This window comes from Heteronotia binoei, chromosome 1 (assembly GCF_032191835.1).
Source record: "Heteronotia binoei isolate CCM8104 ecotype False Entrance Well chromosome 1, APGP_CSIRO_Hbin_v1, whole genome shotgun sequence".
Classification (NCBI taxonomy): Eukaryota; Metazoa; Chordata; class Lepidosauria; order Squamata; family Gekkonidae; genus Heteronotia; species Heteronotia binoei.
The window spans coordinates 19,356,771-19,377,272 of record NC_083223.1 but is presented as its reverse complement, the minus strand read 5'-3'; the positions used below and the strand labels follow the sequence as shown (position 1 = coordinate 19,377,272).

The 20,502-nt window shown below is 46.2% G+C and overlaps 2 protein-coding genes across 2 annotated transcripts; one reads left to right on the top strand and one right to left on the bottom strand.

Annotated features, from left to right (window-relative positions):
- The first annotated feature begins 2,587 nt into the window (after positions 1-2,587).
- On the top strand, positions 2,588-6,224 carry NUDT15 (nudix hydrolase 15). The gene is made up of 3 exons (XM_060257845.1): positions 2,588-2,850; positions 4,032-4,228; positions 5,999-6,224. The coding sequence occupies exons 1-3, from the start codon at positions 2,708-2,710 to the stop codon at positions 6,160-6,162; spliced, it is 504 nt and encodes a 167-aa protein (XP_060113828.1). The 5' UTR covers positions 2,588-2,707; the 3' UTR covers positions 6,163-6,224.
- Positions 6,225-7,981: 1,757 nt separating this feature from the next.
- MED4 (mediator complex subunit 4) lies at positions 7,982-19,611 on the bottom strand. The gene is made up of 7 exons (XM_060231710.1): positions 19,359-19,611; positions 17,394-17,460; positions 16,030-16,200; positions 14,465-14,522; positions 10,781-10,867; positions 10,125-10,256; positions 7,982-8,507 (listed from the first exon to the last, which is right to left on the bottom strand). The coding sequence occupies exons 1-7, from the start codon at positions 19,466-19,468 to the stop codon at positions 8,335-8,337; spliced, it is 798 nt and encodes a 265-aa protein (XP_060087693.1). The 5' UTR covers positions 19,469-19,611; the 3' UTR covers positions 7,982-8,334.
- Positions 19,612-20,502: the final 891 nt, after the last annotated feature.

Here is a 20,502-nt window from a genome sequence, read left to right as displayed (position 1 = left end):
GCATAGGAAAAACTTTTTGACAGTAAGAGTTGTTCAACAGTGCAATCAAACCCCTCACTGGCAGTCTTTAAGCAGCGGCTGGACAAATACTTGTTGGATGCTTTGAGAAACAAGAACAGCAGTGTAACAGTTCAAAAACAGCTTATCAACAATTTGCCTTATGGTCCCTGTAGCTTGAAAGAGCTCTGCTCAGATACTGCTATCAGAAGCATCGTATTTGAAAGCGAGGAAGCCTGCAGTTCCTTCCTTTCCACTCCTAAACCAGAGACGATCCTGTTCGCTGTTTCTGCCAGATTAGTGGGATCCAACATTTCCTGTCATAAACCCACATCCCTTCAAAAAAACATGCTTGATTCAAGGTCCTGATCTCCTCCCCCCCACCACCACCCATCCCCACACAGCCATGCTCTCTTCTTCCCTTCAGCTTGGACCATGCCACAATTTTGAAATATGACACACAACCAGGTCTTGGCCATATGAAAATATGAAGCTGCCTTATACCCAGGGGTGGCCAAACTATGGCTCGGGAGCCGCATGTGGCTCTTTCACACACATTGAAGCCCCCATCAGAGAAGGCATTTGTCTCTTTAAGCCACTTCTTCAAGTCAAGCCAGCCAGTAGCTTGGAGAATGCATTTAAAGTTCAAGTTGCTTTCCTTCCACCTCTCTCTCTCCCTCCCCTCCTTCCTTCCTTCCCTTCTTCTCTCAGACATCTGATGTTCATGTCTGGTGGTTCTCACACATCTGGCCTTTTATTCTATGTGGCTGTTATGTTAAGCAAGTTTGGCCACCCCTGCCCTAGTGGGTCCCATCTAACCCCCTCCCTAAAACTGCAGGAACACCTGCAAGGAATTTTCCTGTGTAACAGTTCAAAAACAGCTTATCAACAATTTGCCTTATGGTCCCTTCACGCACCAGGCTGGCCACATGCTGGAGTTGGCCCTTGTGGCGGGAGTGACAGTGGACCCAATTACTGCTGATGCAGTGCCATGGTCGGACCACTATGCCTTGAAGGCCCGTGTGAATGTTCCACTCAAACCCTGTTTGGGTGGCGAGCGTATTTTAGCTCGCTCGCGGAGCCAAATGGACCCCATGCAGCTTCAGATGGCTTTGTAAGACCCTTGGGCCCCTAGCGATTCTCTCAATGAACTGGTGGAGACGTGGCATAACCGGCTTTCCACGGCCATCGAGGAGATCACTCCCAGGCGCCCTCTCCGCCCCCGTTCAAGGCTGGCACCGTGGTATACCCCGCAGCTACGGCTGATGAAACAGGGGCTGAGACGGCTAGAGAGGCAATGGCAGCGTGCCCACGACAAAGTGACAAGAACATCCTATAGGTCGTTTATGAGAACCTATGAGATGGCAGTCAAGGCTGCTAAGAGAACTTTCAGCATTCAGTGGGTGACCTCAAAGTAGCTGTTTTACTGCAAAAGGAACTTCAAGAACAGAATGGAGAGAGAAATTGCTGAATTACAAATTATCATGAAACTTGGAACAAACACCTCCCCAGGACTGAACAGGCATATTGTTTTTTTATCTCATTACATATGCTAAACCAACTCTCACTGAGTATAGCTATGCATTCACAGTGTTCCAATGTATCTCTTTTTTAGAACAGTATTAGAAGGGTTTTTTGTGTGTTGAAATACTCAAGTGAGGGATGTGGGCTATTTGTCTCATTATATATACTAACCCGCTATACTTTAATGCACCCTGTTTTTCTAATGGCTAACATATTATTTCTCCTTTAGAACAGTGTATCAGAATATTTGGGGGGGGGGGTTGTGTATTGACATACTCAAATGGGGGATAATGGCTGTTTGTCTTATTGCACATACTTATTGCATATTGCATACACCCATCCTCTGCTGTATTTTAATGTCTTCCTTTTTTTCTAATGGCAAACTATAAGAGATGTTATAACCTCTTGAGAAACCAGGCCCTCTATTCAAACTAACAAAGCCAGAACGTTACCTAGATTTATGGCACTTTGCACCTACAACAGCAGTCTGCTTTTTATCACCCTCCAGTGTTTTTTCAGCCCTGCCTTGTCCTAACTCTAACAAACACAGATCTCTATTTGCGATTCTTTTAATCTGCTAAAAACATTCCCATGATTCTACACTGCCCACTTATATTAAGAATTGCTGCTTCCATTCCCATTTGGTCTGATGAAGTCTGCCTAAGAGCATAGGAAAGCTTACATTCTGAATAAAACTTAGTTGGTCTTAAGGATGCACTTATCTACTGCTTTGTTCTATTGCTTCAGACCAAGACCGTTGCCTACTGGGATCCCCCTAAAGCCTTGTAATAACCGAACTGCATTTGCTCAGCATTTGGAGGCTGTTTGGAGGCAAGCCAAAGTCTTCCAAAGCTGCTTTAGGAAAGATCTCCTGCTCCTTTTCACAGGGGCTTCGGGGGGGGGGGGGGACAGCGGCTCAATGGCCCGGCGGTAAACAACATCCAGTCAAGCCTCTGGGCAAGGATCGGTGCATTTTTCTCCAGGCCGGTTGGCAGCCCTTTGCCAGACACCGGAAGGCATTTCAAGGGTTCAGCAATCGGACTAAAAAATCCGCCTTTGCTGGGCCTCCCTGGTAGAGTCTGCAAGCGCGGGCACCGGCTGGGGCCAATGGGAACGAGGCCGGTCCTTCCTCCCCTGTCGCGCAAGGCAAGCGCTGTTCCGGCGCTCGCCTCCCTCCCAGGGCAGCATGGCTTGCCGGCAGCGGCCCGGGGTCGGCGTCGGGGTAGTGGTCATCAGCCGAGCCCACCCAGACTGCGTTCTCTTGGGCCGGAGGAAAGGCGCCGTCGGCGCTGGCGCCTTCCAGCTTCCCGGAGGACATCTGGAGTTCGGGTAGGTAGGGTTGCCAATCCCCAGGTGGGGGCAGGGGATCCCCGTTTGGAGGCCCTCCTCCCGCTTCTGGGTCATCAGAAAGCAAGGGAGGGGGGAAGGGAAATGTCTGCTGGGCACTCATTATTCCCTCTGGAGACCGATTCCCATAGGGTTCCATTGAGAATTGATCCATAGGTATCTGGGACTCTGGGGGGGAGGGCTGTTTTTTGAGGTAGAAACAACACATTTTCAGCATAACATCTAGTCTCTTTCCTCAAAACAGTTTCCAAGTTTCAAAAGGATTGGACCAGGGGGTCGAATTCTATGAGCCCCCAAAGAAGGTGCCCCTATCTTTCATTATTCCCAATGAAGGGAAGGCATTTAAAAACTGTGAGGTCCTTTTAAATGTGCAGGCCGGAACTCCTTTGGAGTTGTTATGCTTGTCACTACCTTGCTCCTGGCTCCACCCCCAAAGTCCCCGGGGTATTTATTTAATTGGACTTGGCAACCCTATGGGTAGGAGAGCACTGCAGCCTCTGGCAGAGACTGGCGCCTAGGCTTGCTGGCCTCCAGGTGGGGCCTGGAGATCTCCCACTTTTGCAACTGTTTTCCAGCTGGCAGAGATCAGCTCCCCTGGAGAAAATGGCTGCTTTGAAGGGTGGACTCTATGGCATTGTGCCATGCTGGGGCACCTCCCCTCCCCAAACCCTACCCTCTCCCAGATCCACCCTCAAAGTCTCCGGGTATTTTCCAACACAGATCTGGCAGCCCTGGGTGCCACTGTAGTTCGCTTTTCTAATGCTTCAAGCTGCTAACCCCACCCCCCTTCCTGCTTTTTACATAGCACCAGTCTTTCAGGTTTAACTTTTATACCAGGGATGGTAGCTCGGGAGCCATGTGGCTCTTCCACACCTATTATGTGGCTCTTGAAGCCCCCACTGTCCTGTTGGCCATCTTAGAAAAGGTATTTGTCTCTTTAAATCACTTCTCCAAGCCAAGCCAGCTGGCACCTTAGAGAATGCATTTAAAGTTAAAGTTGCTTTATTTCCACCTCTCTCCCTCCTCCCTATTTGCTTTCCTCCCTTCCTGTCTTGCGGCTCTCAAACATCCGATGGTCATGTCTTGTGGCTCTCAAACGTCTGGCTCTTAAGTTAAGAAAGTTTGGCCACCCCTGTTTTATACTCTTTTCTTACCTGTCTAAGAGAAAGCTTGGCAGAATGTGCGGAAAGAGAAACCCTGGAAGAAACCGCTCTTCATCTAACGAACGTCCGCTTTGCATCGACCGTAAATGCTTTTAGCGTGAAGGATAACTACCACTATGTCACTATCCTAATGAAAGGAGAGGTGGATTTCAGTTATGAATCGGAACCAAGGAATTTGGAACCTGATAAAAATGAAAGTAGGATACTATATTAATTTTCTGTGAACATTGTGCACTAGTTTTCCATTTCTTCTGTGAGGGGCATAATTTCCAAGATACATAAAAGCAAGGCTTTTTTTTAGCTGGAACGCAGTTCCGGCTGGCTTGGTGTCAGGGGGTGTGGCCTAATATGCAAATAGGCCCTGCAAAACAATGGTGACATCTTGAGGTGTGACCTAATATGCAAATGAGTTTCTTCTGGGCTTTTTCTACAAAAAAAGCCCTTCATAAAAGGGTACACATTTTATGCACTTGTACATCATTTCTAGTGTGACTAAATGTGCCTCTTGACCTCTTGTGTGTTTTCTGTTTAATCAGTCTTTTCTTATGGTCACGGAACAGCAGAAACTTTTCTTTGGGGGATACTTGATCATCCTAACCTCAGTTCTACATTTCTTTCAGATTTCATTGTGCAAATATAAGCACTGAATGCGTTCAGCATTGTCCAAAGGCCTGTAAAATTACTGGGGTTTGGGGGGAGAGGTGTGTCAAAATATATGTTTTATGTTAACTTAAACTGAAACCTGCCTGGTCACCCTCAAACCAGAAGTCCAGATCGATCTCTTTGGCTATGGCTGCACAGACATTTCTTGTGGAAACTGCTGATAAAAGCAGCTGAATTAAGTTTACAGCTACAGCAAGGGTATCTTTTTCATTCTTTTAGTGAGAGGATTGAGGTGTTTGGAACTCTTGCTAGAGAGCCAGTTTGGTGTAGTGGTTAAGTTTGATTCCCCACTCCTCCACTTGCACCTGCTGGAATGGCCTTGGGTCAGCCGTAGCTCTGGCAGAGGTTGTCCTTGAAAGGGCAGCTGCTGTGAGAGTCCTCTCTGCCCCACCCACCTCATAGGGTGTCTGTTGTGGGGGGGAAGGTAAAGGAGATTGTGAGCCGCTCTGAGAAACGGAGTGGAGGGCGGGATATAAATCCAATATCTTCATCTACCTCACAGGGTGTCTGTTGTGGAGGAGGAAGGTAAAGGAGATTGTGAGCCGCTCTGAGACTCTTCTGAGTGGAGGGTGGGATATAAATCCAATGTCGTCGTCTTCTTCTTCTATAGAGTCAGCTGCCTTTTTATTACAAAGGAGAATTAGACATGCCACCAACCTGGTGAAGGGTAGGCCAAGCCCTACAAACCAGTGGTTTTCTGAAGGCGCAGGGCAAGAGGGATGGTAAAATAGCCCCTTCCTTCTCCACATTATTATGTGTTTGTTGTAAAAGTCTCCATTTTACCAATGCCCCGAGAACACTTCATTCTTCATCCTTTGCTCTGCTGATGGTGCCCGGCCAAAAGGTGGCTCAGCGGTCCTCAATGAGGGCAAGTTTTCCAACAGTGGCTGTTGCCTGGTGAAACTCTCTGCCAGATGACATTCAGGCCCTTCTAGATTCTGTGCGGCCTGTAATGGGAGCTCTGCCTGGCTTTCCACGGAGGACAGTGAAGGCCAGTTTTCTACCACATATTAGCAGTGCTGTTTTTGACAGTAGTCTGGGATGTCGATTGTCAAATGATCATGTTCTATTCTAATACCTGAGCGAGGATGCTATTTTATGCTTAGTAATTTAACATTTTGTAAATCTGTTTTATCTCTGTTTATGGGCTGTTTTATTGAAAGCTGTGAGACACCACAAACCTGGTGACTCAGGGGAGGGAGAAGCTAGAAGTCTAAAAACAGATTAAACAGTTTTTAAATCTGTCAGAATATCCATAGAGCGATGGTAAACCTGAAACTAACTGGCATTTCTCTGCCATGTAGGTTGGAAGTGGGTGAAATGGGAAGAGTTCCCTTCCGCGGATCAGCTGTTTTGGCCTTTACGCAGCTTGAAGGAACAAGGCTACAGTCCTTTCAAGGAAGACTTAAGTCACCTGGTGGGCTACACGGGAAGTCACCTTTACATGACAAAAGAGAACTCACTCTAATATGAACTGTTTTGTTTACAGAGAAAACTTCTAAAATATATAATAAAAAGCTCTAGTCCATCCCTGCAGGCCTAAACTTTTTCTAGGCAAAGGCTGGCTTCCATCTGTGCGCAGTCGGAGAATTCAGCAGTGATATGCCATCAGAAAGCAGTTAGAGTAGGGGTGTCGAACTTAGGGAACTGGTGGGGGCGGAGCCTCAGCAAATAGAATGAAGAGAGGCTTGGCTCAGAAGCTTTGCTGTGTGATTGAGAGAGCCGGGGAAAACAAGTTTTGCCTTCCTCCCCAAGGAGCCTCAGCCAATGCAGAATACAGAGGCTCTGCTCTGTAGCGCCTGTGCAATTGAGCAGTTTTGCAAAGCAAACTGTTATGTAGAAGGAAGCAAGAGAAAGGGAGAAGGAAGCAGATGACAGCCAGTTGCCTGGGGGCTTGATAGGAGCCCTCCAAGAGCCTGATCCGGCCCCCGGATTGCATGTTTGACACCCCTGAGTTAGAGCAATCTTTCTGCTCAGTGCATTATAACATAGGTCACCAGCAGCAATCACCTGTTTCACGTTGTGGGAGACTGGAAGGAGAAACATCAGAATATTGCAATCATGTTCTGCTTCCATGGATGTTTTTTAAGTGGACGTACCGTCTCTCAGGACAAGGCTTACCATTTATGTCACACTTGCTTGCTGACCCAATCCCGCAATACCATCAGACGGCAGAAAGGCAGAGCCTGCAACTGTTAATCAAGAGAAAACTCCTCAGTTCCCCAAGTTTGGTGTAGTGGTTAAGCGCACAGGTTCTTATCTGGGAGAACCGGGTTTGATTCCCCGCTGCTCCACCTGCAGCTGCTGGAATGGCCTTGGGTCAGCCATAGCTATCGTAGGAGTTGTCCTTGAAAGGGCAGCTGCTGGGAGAGCTCTCTCAGTCCCACCCACCTCACAGGGTGCTTGTTGTGGAGGAAGAAAGTAAAGGCAATTGGAAGCCACTCTGAGACTCTGAAATTCAGAGTGAAGGGCAGGATATAAATCCAATATCATCATCATCATCATCATCTTTGGAACTGCAGTTGAACCACGATGCTTCAATGAGGGTCACAAGCTTCTGCTCTCCACTCACCCACTTCTGCTCCTACCTGTTTGCATGACTAGAAAACCTCAATCATTTTGTCTGCATAGAAATGAAATGAAGATCCCATGGCAAGGAGGTAGGGTCGTCCAAGAAAGAGACCGGCTGAACCCACACACACACCCTCAACTGTCATTGCACTTCTGTACATATTCTCACCACTGGAAGGCATCACTTCTCTGTTTTCAGAGCTGACTCTGGCCCGGTGGAACTCTCCACCTGGTGATATCCACACCCTTTGAGACCGGGCTCAGTTCCTCAGGGTGTGTGAAACAGAGAAGTTCTGCCAGGCCTATGGCTGAGGACAGCAACGGCTCACACTGTGGCTCTCATTATGACCTCCTTGGTGACCAGTCCCTGATCTGCCCGAGGGAGTGAAATGCAATTTTACCCCATCGCTAAGTTCTGTGTTTTTACTGTAAACTGAAACCACCTGTTGCACACTGCCTCGAGGCCTTCGGGGAAGGGCGGTCCATAAATTTAATAAATAATAGTAACCTCACTACCTGACGTTTTGTGGTTGACTTCACAGTCTGCAGCAGCCATTTTGTGGCTGGCTCCGCCTCCTGAGGCAGCCATTTTGGGGTTGTGCCCACCACCATCGGCCGCAGTTACAAATGTGTCCACAGCCTCAAAAAGTCAGAGGACCCCCTTCTCTACGAACACACTCGAACTGGCCAGCGCTTAAAATCATAACAAGTAATCATTACAGAAAACTTCAACAACTTTAATATTTAACTCCTCCTTTCATGTGCTGTCAAGGAAAATGTAACGGTAGTTCATTCAAGGTAACTTCCAGTTGATTCTCCTTACATTTCACATTCTAGAGATTTTATCAAACGTACAATAAAATAAAAGCACTCTGTTACCTCCGCTCCTCAGACACCAACCATGATTAGGGTGTTTCTGGTGAGTACCCGTTCAAATATCCACAAAAAATCACCACTGTCCTTTCCTGCTTCTCGCTGTGTAATGTGTCTCTCATCCGTGGGCAGAACAAACAATGTGATGCAGCTCCAAGTACAGTCTGCTTTTGCTAGTCCAAAAACGGGGAGCCTGCTAATCTGAGTCGCTGCTGCTGCTGGAGGAATCCGTCGACATGACCTCCACGTCATCTTCATTCTCCTTATTGTGCCCGGGAGGTTCTAGCATGAAATCGTTGCTGTGATTAGGAGGCAGCATGTTCATGGACATGTCGGTCGACTGCCAAGGATACTGAGGTGCAAGCACATCTGAGGCGGGGGAAAGAGAACACAGTGTGACTTTCAGTCAGGCCTATCGCTGACCCGCAGCACGATCCTCGGTATACTTCGTTTCACTGACTAATACGGGACTTTACTTCCAACAAAGCGTTCACAGAAGCAGGGCTTTTTTTGGGGGGGGGAGTCGGAATGCACAGGAATGCTGCTCTGGCTGGCTTGGCATCAGGGGCCATGGCCTAATATGCAAATGAGTTCTGCAGAAAAGCCCTGCACGAAACAATGGTGATATCAGGGGGTGTGGGCTAATATGCAAATGAGCTCCTGCTGGGCTTCTTTCTACCAAAAAAAGCCCTGCACAGAAGTATGCTGAAACAGCATAGGGCATTTTGGCCTAAGCCAAGTCAAGCCCAAGCCAGGAAAAAACTGAAGCACGGCCAGATCTCTCTGACTTCAGAGGAAGATCTGCATAACTTTCTTGTTACAATTAATGGGGAGTACCAGGGCTTTTTTTGTAGTAGGAACTCCTTTGCATATCAGGCCACACACCCCTGCTGTAGCCAATCCTCCAAGAGCTGACAGGACTCTTAGTACAGGGCCTACTGTAAGCTCTAGAAGGATTGGCTACATCAGGGGTGTGTGGCCTAATATGCAAAGGAGTCCCTGCTACAAAAAAAAAAGCCCTGGGAAGTACACACACTTTGCTTAGGCTGGATTGCATCCTAAATGTTTAATCTGAATGCGATGCTTCATTGGATAAATCAAAGCAAGCATCGAAATCCATAATCTGACAGTATGGGAGGAGGGAGCATTCTCAATTAGGAAATCATGGTTTGGCTTACAAATAGTACTTCTCCCGCACCCAGTATGTTTAGCACTGTATTGCCGCTGACTGTAGTTTGTTCAAACCAGTTTGCTAGCTGATGGCTCACCGTGATTTGGTGCTAACTGAATGAAGGGGGAAACATCAGTGGAGAAGCAATGTTAACTTTATCCAAAGGCAAAAGGTAACAGTATGAGAGCATATAAAGCAGTCCCAGTTGCCAAGTTATGTTATGGAGACTGGGCCAATATCTATGCCAGGGTGGCCAAACTGTGGCTTGGGAACCACATGTGGGTCTTTCACATATATTGTGTGGCTCTCTAAGCCCCACAGCTCCATCGGCCAGCCTGGAGAAGCATTTAAATCACTTCTCCAAGCCAAGCCAGTCGGCAGCTTGAAGAATGCATTCAAAGTTGCCTTCTTTTCACCTCTCCCTCCCTCCTCCCCACCTATGTCCCTTCCTTCCTTCCTTGCGGCTCTCAAACATCTGATGTTCATGTCTCGCAGCTCTTAAACATCTGGCGGTTATTCTATGTGGCTCTTACATTAAGCAAGTTTGGCCATCCCTGATCTATGCCAAGCCAGTACCTGGCCTGGAGTTACCAGGAGACAGCAGGTGAGGGATTCCTGAAAACCTGCTCCCCTGTCTCTAATTCCTGGCTCTCTTTAGGGGCCTCAGGTGGGAGACGGCCCGAAAGAGACATACCCCTTTGTAGTGCATAATGCCTCTGCAAAGTGATCTTCAAGCACTTCAGCACCATTTACTCCGTTCATTCAATTACTACTAAGGACAGAGGAGACTGATGTTTGTTCTTGTTGCCCATTACCTGGTAATCTGCCCGCTGCAAGCGCATCCCCTGGTAGGTGTCCGTTGACTCCATTCGCTGATGGGTTGTTCATCTGACCCAGGAGACCGCTTCTCATCTCCAAATCGGTCGGGTATGGCCTTCGGGGATCCCCTTAAAAATATACGTTCGTGCATGAAAAAACATGCGTAATTTAAATATGTCTACCGATGACTTTTCATTTTAACTCCTGTCCATGCTTGACGGAAAATGAAACTAGACACCATTTTTACAGCCTGACCTTAAATATTTGCCAAAATACATCTTACTGGGGCAGAGGCAAAACCTCACACCTTGCAACACCTTGCAACCAAAACTCCCTCTAAGCTGCGAGCAAAAATTCTACTTTATGAGCTACTGGCATTAAAGTTGTGAGCTACTGCACAAATCAGTTTGTTCTAGGGCCATTTTTTCTGTGCGAAGATAAAAATGTGTGAGCCAGAGGCTAAAAAACTGTGAGCTAGCTCACACAAACTCAGCTAGAGGAAACAGTGCCTGCAACCCCGCATAGGAATGACACGTTTAGAAACTCTTGTTTATGGGCGTCATGCACTTAAGTTATGCAACACACATTCTGTACGAGTCAAGAAGCAAATATATCTCATCAATAAGATTGATCCATGACATTTATTGTTTACCTGGCACCCATGTGAGCGGAGCGCAGACTGCATTACTGGCACTAATTCTGTGAGCATATTTAATTATTTCTTCAGAGGAAACAGAGCCTGGGGGGGGGGAGAGAAAAAAGGCTGCATGATTATACACATCAGCTTTGCAGTGCACAGTTCTCTAGCAGAGGTTGTTCTCGCAGGAGACTAGTAATGTAAGAGCTGAGATGTGACAGCGATGCCACTTTGGCTTTGGTCAGCTTCCCAAGTCACCGATTCCCCTCTCGTTTTCCAATTCTGATGCAGTGATTCTCAAACCTTCTAACACTGCTGACCACCATCCTAGCAAGCTTGATGAACTGCCACATTTTTCAGTGTAATGGCCTCCAGGTCAGAGACTGCCTGAAAGGTTTCCAAGTGGATGCCATCCCTTCCTGAAGCTAATCTTTTTTTCACTGGCAGTTCTGTGCACATGTACTGAACTACATTTGAGGCAAAGTTTGTCCATGCAGAGACAGTGACATGCTTGGCAAAGGGTGGCCAAACGGCAGCTCGGGAACCACATGTGGGTCTTTCACACATATTGTGTGGCTCTCAAAGCCCCCACCAGGGATTTCTCTCTTTAGAAGAAGATGATGATAATGTTGGATTTATATCCCACCCTCCACTCCGAAGAGTCTCAGAGCGGCTCACAATCTCCTTTACCTTCCTCCCCCACAACAGACACCCTGTGAGGTAGATGAAGATATTGGATTTATATCCCCCCCTCCACTCCAAAGAGTCTCAGAGCGGCTCACAATGTCCTTTCCCTTCCTCCCCCACAACAGACACCCTGTGAGGTAGATGAAGATATTGGATTTATATCCCACCCTCCACTCCGAAGAGTCTCAGAGCGGCTCACAATCTCCTTTACCTTCCTCCCCACAACAGACACCCTGTGAGGTAGATGAAGATATTGGATTTATATCCCACCCTCCACTCTGAAGAGTCTCAGAGCGGCTCACAATCTCCTTTACCTTCCTCCCCCACAACAGACACTCTGTGAGGTGGGTGGGGCTGGAGAGGGCTCTCACAGCAGCTGCCCTTTCAAGAAGAAGAGGATATTGGATTTATATCCCCGCCCTCCACTCCGAAGAGTCTCAGAGTGGCTCACAATCTCCTTTGCCTTACTCCCCCACAACAGACACCCTGTGAGGTGGGTGGGGCTGGAGAGGGCTCTCACAGCAGCTGCCCTTTCAAGAAGAAGAGGATATTGGATTTATATCCCCGCCCTCCACTCCGAAGAGTCTCAGAGCGGCTCACAATCTCCTTTACCTTCCTCCCCCACAACAGACACCCTGTGAGGTGGGTGGGGCTGGAGAGGGCTCTCACAGCAGCTGCCCTTTCAAGGACAACCTCTGCCAGAGCTATGGCTGACCCAAGGCCATGCTAGCAGATGCAAGTGGAGGAGTGGGGAATCACACCCGGTTCTCCCAGATAAGAGTCCGCACACTTCACCACTACACCAAACTGGCTCTCCTTAAAACACTTCTCCAAGCCAAGCCAGCTGGTGGCTTGAAGAATGCATTTAAAGTTGCTTTCTTTCCACCACCCCCTCCCCCCCAATCTGTTTGTTTTCCTTCCTTCCGGCTCTCAAACCACTGATGTTCGTGTCTTCCAGCTCTCAAACATCTGAACTTTATTCTACGTGGCTCTTAGGACAAGCAAGTTTGGCCACCCCTGTGCTAGGCCACGCTATTCATCCGACACACACAACGCAGTGCCACAATGCATGCACGGCCCTAGCGACACTGCCATTTCCTTTGTTCTGTGCATTCAGTACAATTATATCCAACGAAACAAGTTTTTAAAATGGTGTTCTCACTACTACAGAGCACCTGACAGATCCGCAGTATTGTACAAGAGCTGGAGAAAGTGCAAAAGAAAGCAACCAAGATGCTTAAGGGATTGGGGCACCTTTCCTACAAAAAGAAAAGGCTAAAGAGTCTAGGACTTTTCAGTTTTGGAAAAAAGATGACTGGGGAGGGCACATGGCAGCGGCTTATTTATTTATTTATTTTATTTGGGATTTATATCCCGCCCTTCCCACGAATGGCTCAGGGCGGCTTCCAACAATTAAAAGTATGCACAGCGCAGAGAAAGCAGATGGAGCACTTTTCCTCTCGCATAACACTGGAGCTTGGGGGCACCTAACAAAGCCGACAAGCAATAGATTCAGAATGGACAAAGGAAGTACTTCGGTACTCAACAAGCAATTTAATAGTGGGCATCAGTGCCAGCGTATTTGGTGACGGACGTGAGCACAAACGGTTTTAAAAGAAAAACTCAAGTGATCCCTCGATAGCTGCAAGCTGCAGCGATCAAAGGGAACCTCCACATCCATAGACAGTAAACGTCTAAATACCAATGCTAGAAGACAACATGAGGGGAAGACCCTAGCCTCTATTCCCTTTTCGCTGGCCTCTGCTCGAGCCAGGATGCTGGACTAGATGGCTTACTGGTCTAATCCAGCAGGGCACCTTTTGTGTTCTATACATATGGCCCCATGCGGACCACCTAGAAAAATACAATGGAGCCATTCACCAAAAGAGGCAGATGCAGGTATGCTGAAAATGCAGCTCTGCTCCCAAAAAGAGGCAGCCCTCTCCCCTGCCCCAAATCAGTAAGGTTCGATTTCTATGCACATATGCTGTCCCTGTACTAGGGAACCACAGCAAGCCTTCACTCTGCCATTAAACTGAAAGCAACAAGCCTTGTTCTTGGTTGCCCGGACTCTGAAAAGAAGCATTCCCATCATGGTAGAGAGATAAAAGCCAACACTGTTATGTGCCCCTTTGTATGCATTCTAAATACCACGCACTCTAGTTGTGTTTCGGGCGTAACTCATTTTAAAATCATTTTTAGGAAGAATAGTGTGCCTGGTGCAATATGTCAGGCTTGCAATCCTGGGCACATTTACTTAGAAGTAGGATCCTCTGAATTCACAGGGATAACTCAAAGTAAATCTGTACAAAACCAGACTGCTGACTTTAGATGCTTCTGATGCATGTACGCAACTGAAGAGGAAATCACAATGTATTCTAAAAGACATTGTCTTTAAGTCATGCCATTAAGATGTGCTAATAACGTGAGTGCCTTTCCTTGCCCAGGTAGCACTTGAAGTAACAGATGATTAAAGATACTGGATTTATACCCCGCCCTCCACTCTGAATCTCAGAGTGGCTCACAATCTCCTTTACCTTCCTCCTACATAAGAGTCACCCTGTGAGGTGGGTGGGGCTGAGAGAGTTCTCCCAGAAGATGCCCTTTCAAGGACAACTTCTACGAGAGCTATGGCCCAAGGCAATTCCCGCAGCTGCAAGTGGAGGAGTGGGGAATCAAACCCGGTTCTCCCTGATAAGAGTCCACACACTTCACCACTACACCAAACTGGCTGGATGGTGGAAAAACAGTCTTGAGTATTTCGGCTACAATCTAAAAGATGCTGCATGTACACTAGCTCCTTCATTATCAGGTCACATGACAGTTTAAGCAGCAGTCACAAGGATGCAAACACACCTATAACCAAAGAAGTCCCCCTTCTAACTGGTGACATTTAAATATTTTCTTAGCATGTAAGTGATTTAACAGAACAAAGCTTCAACACAAAAGGTATGCTGATCACATGAGAAACTGGGCCACGGCTATACAATTTCATGAACTAGAAATACTCACCCCTCCTTGCTTTTTCTATTGATTTCAGCTTTTCTTTTGCTTGATAAACAGCTGTGGCCTAATTATAAAATAATATTTTTGGTGAATTAGCTGGCCAAGTAAGGCTTATTAATTAGACTCTACAACATCTGTTTGCAATTAAAAGGAGCTTAGCGCAAGGGAATTCCCAGGTTTCTGATCATTGTAGCTGACTATAACTTCTGCCTGAAAGGCCGGGAAAAGGAGCAAGGACTTTTAAAAAGTCATCATCCCTTTGTTAACAAAGTGAATGTCTAGCCCTTATGGTTGGAGAGAATCTTTAATAATAGTCACCACAACAATGAAGGTAGCACTGCTGTAGTAACACCCATTTGTTCAGAAGACTATTCTTCTTCCCCACCTTCCCCCCAATGTCCAAAGGGTAAGGCCAAATAAAAGAAACTTTAGTTCTGCATTGGAGGAGGCAGGTATATGGAAGCCAGCCCTAACTGTAGGGAGGAGACATGAGCCAGTGTGATGTAAAGGTTAGTATTGGTAGGATGCGGGAGACCCAGGCTCGGATCCTCACTCTGCCATGGAAGTTTGCTGGGTGACCTTGAGCCAGTCACACACTTTCTCAGCCTGACCTACCTCTCAGGATCGTTGTGATGATAAAATGCAGGAGAACAGAATGATGTAAGCCACTCTTGTGTCCCCATCAAGGAAAAAGGCAGGGTATAGATGAAGTAAATATCTAACTAAATAAATGACAAGATGAGTGAAGTATCCTTTGACTAAAGTGTAACAGAGATTCAGAAAGGCAGATGGGAAAGGGAGCAGACATTGAAATGAAAGAGCTCTCTCAAGAGATTCAAGGGAAAGGTTGAGCTCCAGGTGCTAGCACATGGGTCAAATGGGGAGGGCATTTACATGGGTAATCTGTGACACAGGCGACTGTGATGGATACGTGTTAACAGGGCTTCTTTTTTGTAGCAGGAACTCCATTGCATATTAAGTCACACAGCCCTCTTATGTAGCTTACAGGGCTCTTATTACAGGGCCTACCATAAGGTCTTGGAGGACTGGCGACAACAGGGGTGTGTGGCCCATTTCACACAGGAGTTCCTGCTACAAAAAAATGTCCTGCGTGTGAACCACTACAGGCATTCAAGAACCTAGCAAAATCTTCATTTATTCATCTATTTAAAGCATTTGTAAGCCTGCCTTTCTTTTCGGTGGACTGTTTTATCACCTTTGCACGGCTGACACTATGAAGAAGAAGAAGAATTACAGATTTATACCCTGCCCTTCTCCCTGAATCAGAGACTCAGAGTGGCTTACAATCTCCTACATCTTCTCCCCCCACAACAGACACCCTGTGAGGTGGGTGGGACTGAGAGGGCTCTCACAGCAGCTGCCCTCTCAAGGACAGCTCCTGCAAGAGCTATGGCTAACCCAAGGCCATTCCAGCAGGTGCAAGTGGAGGAGTGCAGAATCAAACCCGGTTCTCCCAGATAAGAGTCCACACACTTAACCACTACACCAAATTGGCTCTTAGGATGCTTGCAAGCATCCTGAGATGTTAGCAGCTTAAGAGGTGGGCTCACCAGAATGTGCTCTGCTTCTTTCAGTTGTTTTTGAAGCTGCTGGATATCGCTATCCCTCTTCTCCACCACTTTTTCTAAATGTTGCATCTCCTGGTGGATCTTCCCTTGCTCAAGGGCCAGTTTCATTAATTCCTGGAACTCTTTATCTCTCTGAATCAGCAGGTCCAGTATCTGTCCAGTGACAAAAGATTACACGTGTCATTTTACTTGATTAGCAGGAATTGAAAGCTATATGGGGACATTAGCTGCTGTTACTTTAAGATCTGGTCCACATACCAAGTAAGGGATAAGATAGTGAACAGATGTTATGTATCCTTTAAAATAGGGTCCCCCATTCTTTTTTTGAGCCTGTGGACACCTCTGAGATTATATGTTGTTGAAGGCTTGATGTAAATTACTTGCCTATCAACTTCTTCTCAATTTGACCCAGAGAGAACTCCAGTTTTCTGGGTTACACCTCTGAGGATGCCAGTCACAGTTGCTGGTGAAACGTCAGGTCTCACAATGCCAAGACCACGGCCACACAGTTCAGAAAATCTATAACAACCAACCTCTGAAATTCTTACACAATATGTTGGGTGCAGTCAAAAAACGGCTTCCACAGGTGGATCCAGCCACAGAACAGCTGCTGCAGCCTACCTTTAGTCACACACTGAAGATTATTGTATTGTGGTAGCAGCTGCTGCCAAAGCAACATTTCTCATAATCTACAGCCAATCAAATCTCCAATGGCCAATCCAAAGCCTTGCTGAGTAAAAGCCATACTGGGCCACACCCACTTTCTAAAAACACTCCAGTGTATCCCAGTGACTATATAAAAGAGACCAGACATTTAATGGCACATATTAACACTGCAGCGAGGATTTTGTTTGCTCGGAAGCTTCAAGAGCTACCTACGAAACAGGAACTGATTGGTAAAATACTGGAAGACGCAGAGATGGACTACTTGTCGTTATTGCTTGCTGGGAAATCCAAGGAAAAAGCAAGAGAATACTGGGAGAGGTTATATGTATGGTTAGACTCTTAAATTGGTTTGGTGTGAATCGTAGTTAATATTCTTCAATTTAACCTTAACTGATAACTTAAGTGAGACAATATAATTCTAGATGTCTATTGTGATGAGAGGTTAAGAGTGTAACAATATGATGAAACTTTTTTTATATGAATGATATGGCAACATGCAGAATGTATTCTATTTTTCACAACAGTTGTATTATTACTTTTCTATTTCCTTTCCCCCTTTTTCTTATCTTCAAAAATAAAAATCTATTGAAACTCTAAAAACACTCCAGGAAAGGTATCAGCAGGTGCCACAGTACAGATGGCAATCATGCTGCTTTAAGATTTTTATAAAGTTTGCTTACCTGGGCCTCGTCTCCAGGTTGTGCAAGTTTCTGGTTCCTTGAAATTGCCAACATTTCAATCAGCTCCCTGAAGCAAAGCAGTAACAGGAAAAGGGGTCAGTTCTCCAAAAATAAACAACTTCATGGGATCCTGCTTAACGCTACCCACGATTCAAGGGCAAGCTGCACATTCATGATGCCAAATGCCCTTTTATTGCTCTCAAGGCTTAACAAAACTCCTAACTTCAATTTCCAGAGACAACACAAGAGCACTGGTTTAAAATGGTAAACTTTAAATTGTAGCCAAATCTAAACTGGCTACACAATATGTATAACCAGATTTCCAAGGGTTTTTATTGAACAGATAAACACAGTTAGCTCTTTGAAGCTCAATTATCTCATCATTTTCCTTTTGTTTTTAAAAAATCACTCACCGCTCAAGTTCAAATGTAAATTAATTCAAATCTGGCAGTTCAGCTTGACTTAAGTATAGCTAAATGGTGTCCCCTGCACTGCTTCTCAACCTTCAGATCAGGATTCTAAAGCGGATCCTGGTTTTCTTGCAGGTAAATCAGAAGTATGAGAGAGGAGGAACAGAGGCTGTATGGCAAACCTGTGTTTGCCTCTGCATAATGCAGCTACTTTTGGCCACCACTGGGGAGAAAAGTGGGATATAAACAGTGCTTTTTTTGGTAGAAAAAGCCCAGCACAAGCACATTTACATATTAGGTCACACCACATGGCCTGGGAGCTGTGGCTATTGTGGGGAAGGTTGGGCCAGCTGGAGTCCTGGCCCGCCCAGGCGGAGCTCCACTCCTGTAGGCTTCAGCAGGGGGGAAAAAAACCCTGGATATAAATGAAGTAAATTAAAAAACGTGCAAACAACCATAAAATACTTGTTGCTCAGTAAAACTATATACATTTGCAAATACTAAACATCAAAAATAAAAATCTATACTTGCTTAGTATCATGGACTGGCAACCTTTAAACTGACCATTAAAGCCACTTTGATCAGGCAGCAATTAGTTGTTGAGGTTGTTTAACTTTGTGCTGTGAAAAGTTCCAATGGCCCATTTCCACTCATTAAACCACTATTAAAAGGGCAACACATTTTCCCTCATGAACTAGGCTACCTTATGGAGAAGGAAGGAGAAAGGGTCCAGGGTTCAAAAGGAGCCCATACTACTAAGTTTATTTTTCACAAGGTTACCACCAATCATTTTTTATATTAGCTAACCGAATACTACTTCCTTAACATGGAGACTGCACACACGTTCTTTCCGAACTAAACAGCCCCTCCCCAACATTTTGTAAGACATAACATGGTTGCGGGGGGCTTCCATTGGTCTTTTTAAAGTCCCACTTCAACTCTCATAAGGCGAGCTTCACAAAGGCTTGCCAACATCTAAATGAGGACAGGGGCTCTCCCAGCGTTACAACTGGCCTAAACACTACAAAGTTCAGTTCATGGTCTCTATGGCATAGGGTTGCCAGGTCTGTGTTGGAAAATACCTGGAGGCTTTGGGGGTGGATCCAGAAGAGGGTGCGGTATGGGGAGGGGCCTCAGCATGGGACAATGCCATAGAGTTCACCCCATCCAAGCATTCATTTTCTCCAGGGGAGCTGATCTCTGCCAGATGGAGATCAGCTGTAAAAGCGGGAGGTCTCCAGCCCCCACCTGGAGGCTGGCAATCCTATGGCATTATATCCCACTGAAATCCCTCCTTCTCCAGCACCCCGCCCCAACTCACGAGTCAGCAATCCCAGCACAACACCATGCGCTGCAAGAGCAACATAAACCAGTTGCATTTTGTCCATGGACCACTCTGGAGGTCGAAAGCAAAGCGCCAACGTGCGCCTCTCCGCCAGCGCTGAGCATGCGCAGAGTGCAGCCGAATCTCCCTGAGCTTCACCAAACGGCCCCGGAGCTGCTGATGACGCGCCTCTGGAGCTTGACTTCGCCCTGCCCCTCAGAGGGAACCCACCGAGCTAGAAGCTCCAGGTCGTCCAAGGCGGCCAAAAGGCGGTCCCGGGTGCTGCTCCGCTCCCCGCCTCCGCCTGAGGCTATTGTCGCCGGAGCTCCTGCTGCAGCCATGACTACCCCTCGCCCAGGACAATGCGAGCCTATACCGGAAAGAGAAAAGGCTGGACAGGAAGCTACAGAAAGCGGCAGCGCCCTCTAATGCTCGGCGGAGTCAGCTGCAGCAGGATACATCTCTTCAGTAGATAGATCCAAGTGGGCAGCCGTGTTGGTCTCTAAGCTTTTGTACGCATGCACACTTCTTCAGACAATGGAATGAGGTACAGTGAGCAGAGCTACATATAGCTGGTGGGCAGTGGTTTAAAATACAAAGTGGAACAAAGTTAAAATCCAATAGCAGAATAGTAAAATTAACAAATCCAGAAAACCTTTGATCTGGGTAGCATTAGCGTGGGAAACCAAGAAAACAGTAACATGTCAGAATGTGAGAATGTCTGTTAATTATTCTATTGCTAGTAAGCCTGAGCCAAAATGAGGGCATTTCTTTCTCAGAAGTTTTCCCAGTCCAACTAATTTACCTTTTAACATGTAGCATACATATAAACATCATTCTAGTTTGCCATTAGAAAAAATATATATTAAAATATAGTGGAAGATAGGTTTAGTATATGTAATGAGATAAACAGCGAATGTCCCTATGCTGAAGGACAAGTGGACACACATCTGACAACAGGAATTACAAAGCTGAGGAAGAACCTGGGGAAGAACACTTTAACCTTCCAGAACATTCAATGGTGACCTCAAAGTTGCCTTTTTAATGCAAAGGAACGTCAAGAACAGAATGGAGAGGGAAATTGCTGAATTACAAATTATTATGAAACTTGGAAGAAACCCAGGACTGAACAGGGATATTGGTTTTTTTTATCTCATTACAGATGCTGAACCCACTTTCACCAAGTATGGCTATATAGCCACAGTATTCCTATGTATTTCTCTTTTAGAATAGTGAATTGGAATAATGTTTTTTGTATTGACGTACTCAAATAAGGGATACTGGCTGTTTTCTGAATTCGTTAATTTTACTATTCTGCCATTGGATTTTAACTTTGTACCACTTTGCATTCTAAACCTCTGCTCACTGTACCTCA

Excerpts from the sequence above, each read along its gene's own strand:
- NUDT15 (XM_060257845.1), top strand. The coding sequence starts at position 2,708 with ATGGCTTGCCGGCAGCGGCCCGGGGTCGGCGTCGGGGTAGTGGTCATC. Across the intron at positions 2,851-4,031 it reads GGAGGACATCTGGAGTTCGG|AGAAAGCTTGGCAGAATGTG; the intron begins GTAGGTAGGGTT and ends TACCTGTCTAAG. Across the intron at positions 4,229-5,998 it reads GGAACCTGATAAAAATGAAA|GTTGGAAGTGGGTGAAATGG; the intron begins GTAGGATACTAT and ends TCTGCCATGTAG.
- MED4 (XM_060231710.1), bottom strand. The coding sequence starts at position 19,468 with ATGGCTGCAGCAGGAGCTCCGGCGACAATAGCCTCAGGCGGAGGCGGG. Across the intron at positions 10,868-14,464 it reads AATAGAAAAAGCAAGGAGGG|GCTCTGTTTCCTCTGAAGAA; the intron begins GTGAGTATTTCT and ends CCCCCCCCCCAG. Across the intron at positions 10,257-10,780 it reads TCCGCTCACATGGGTGCCAG|GGGATCCCCGAAGGCCATAC; the intron begins GTAAACAATAAA and ends TATATTTTTAAG.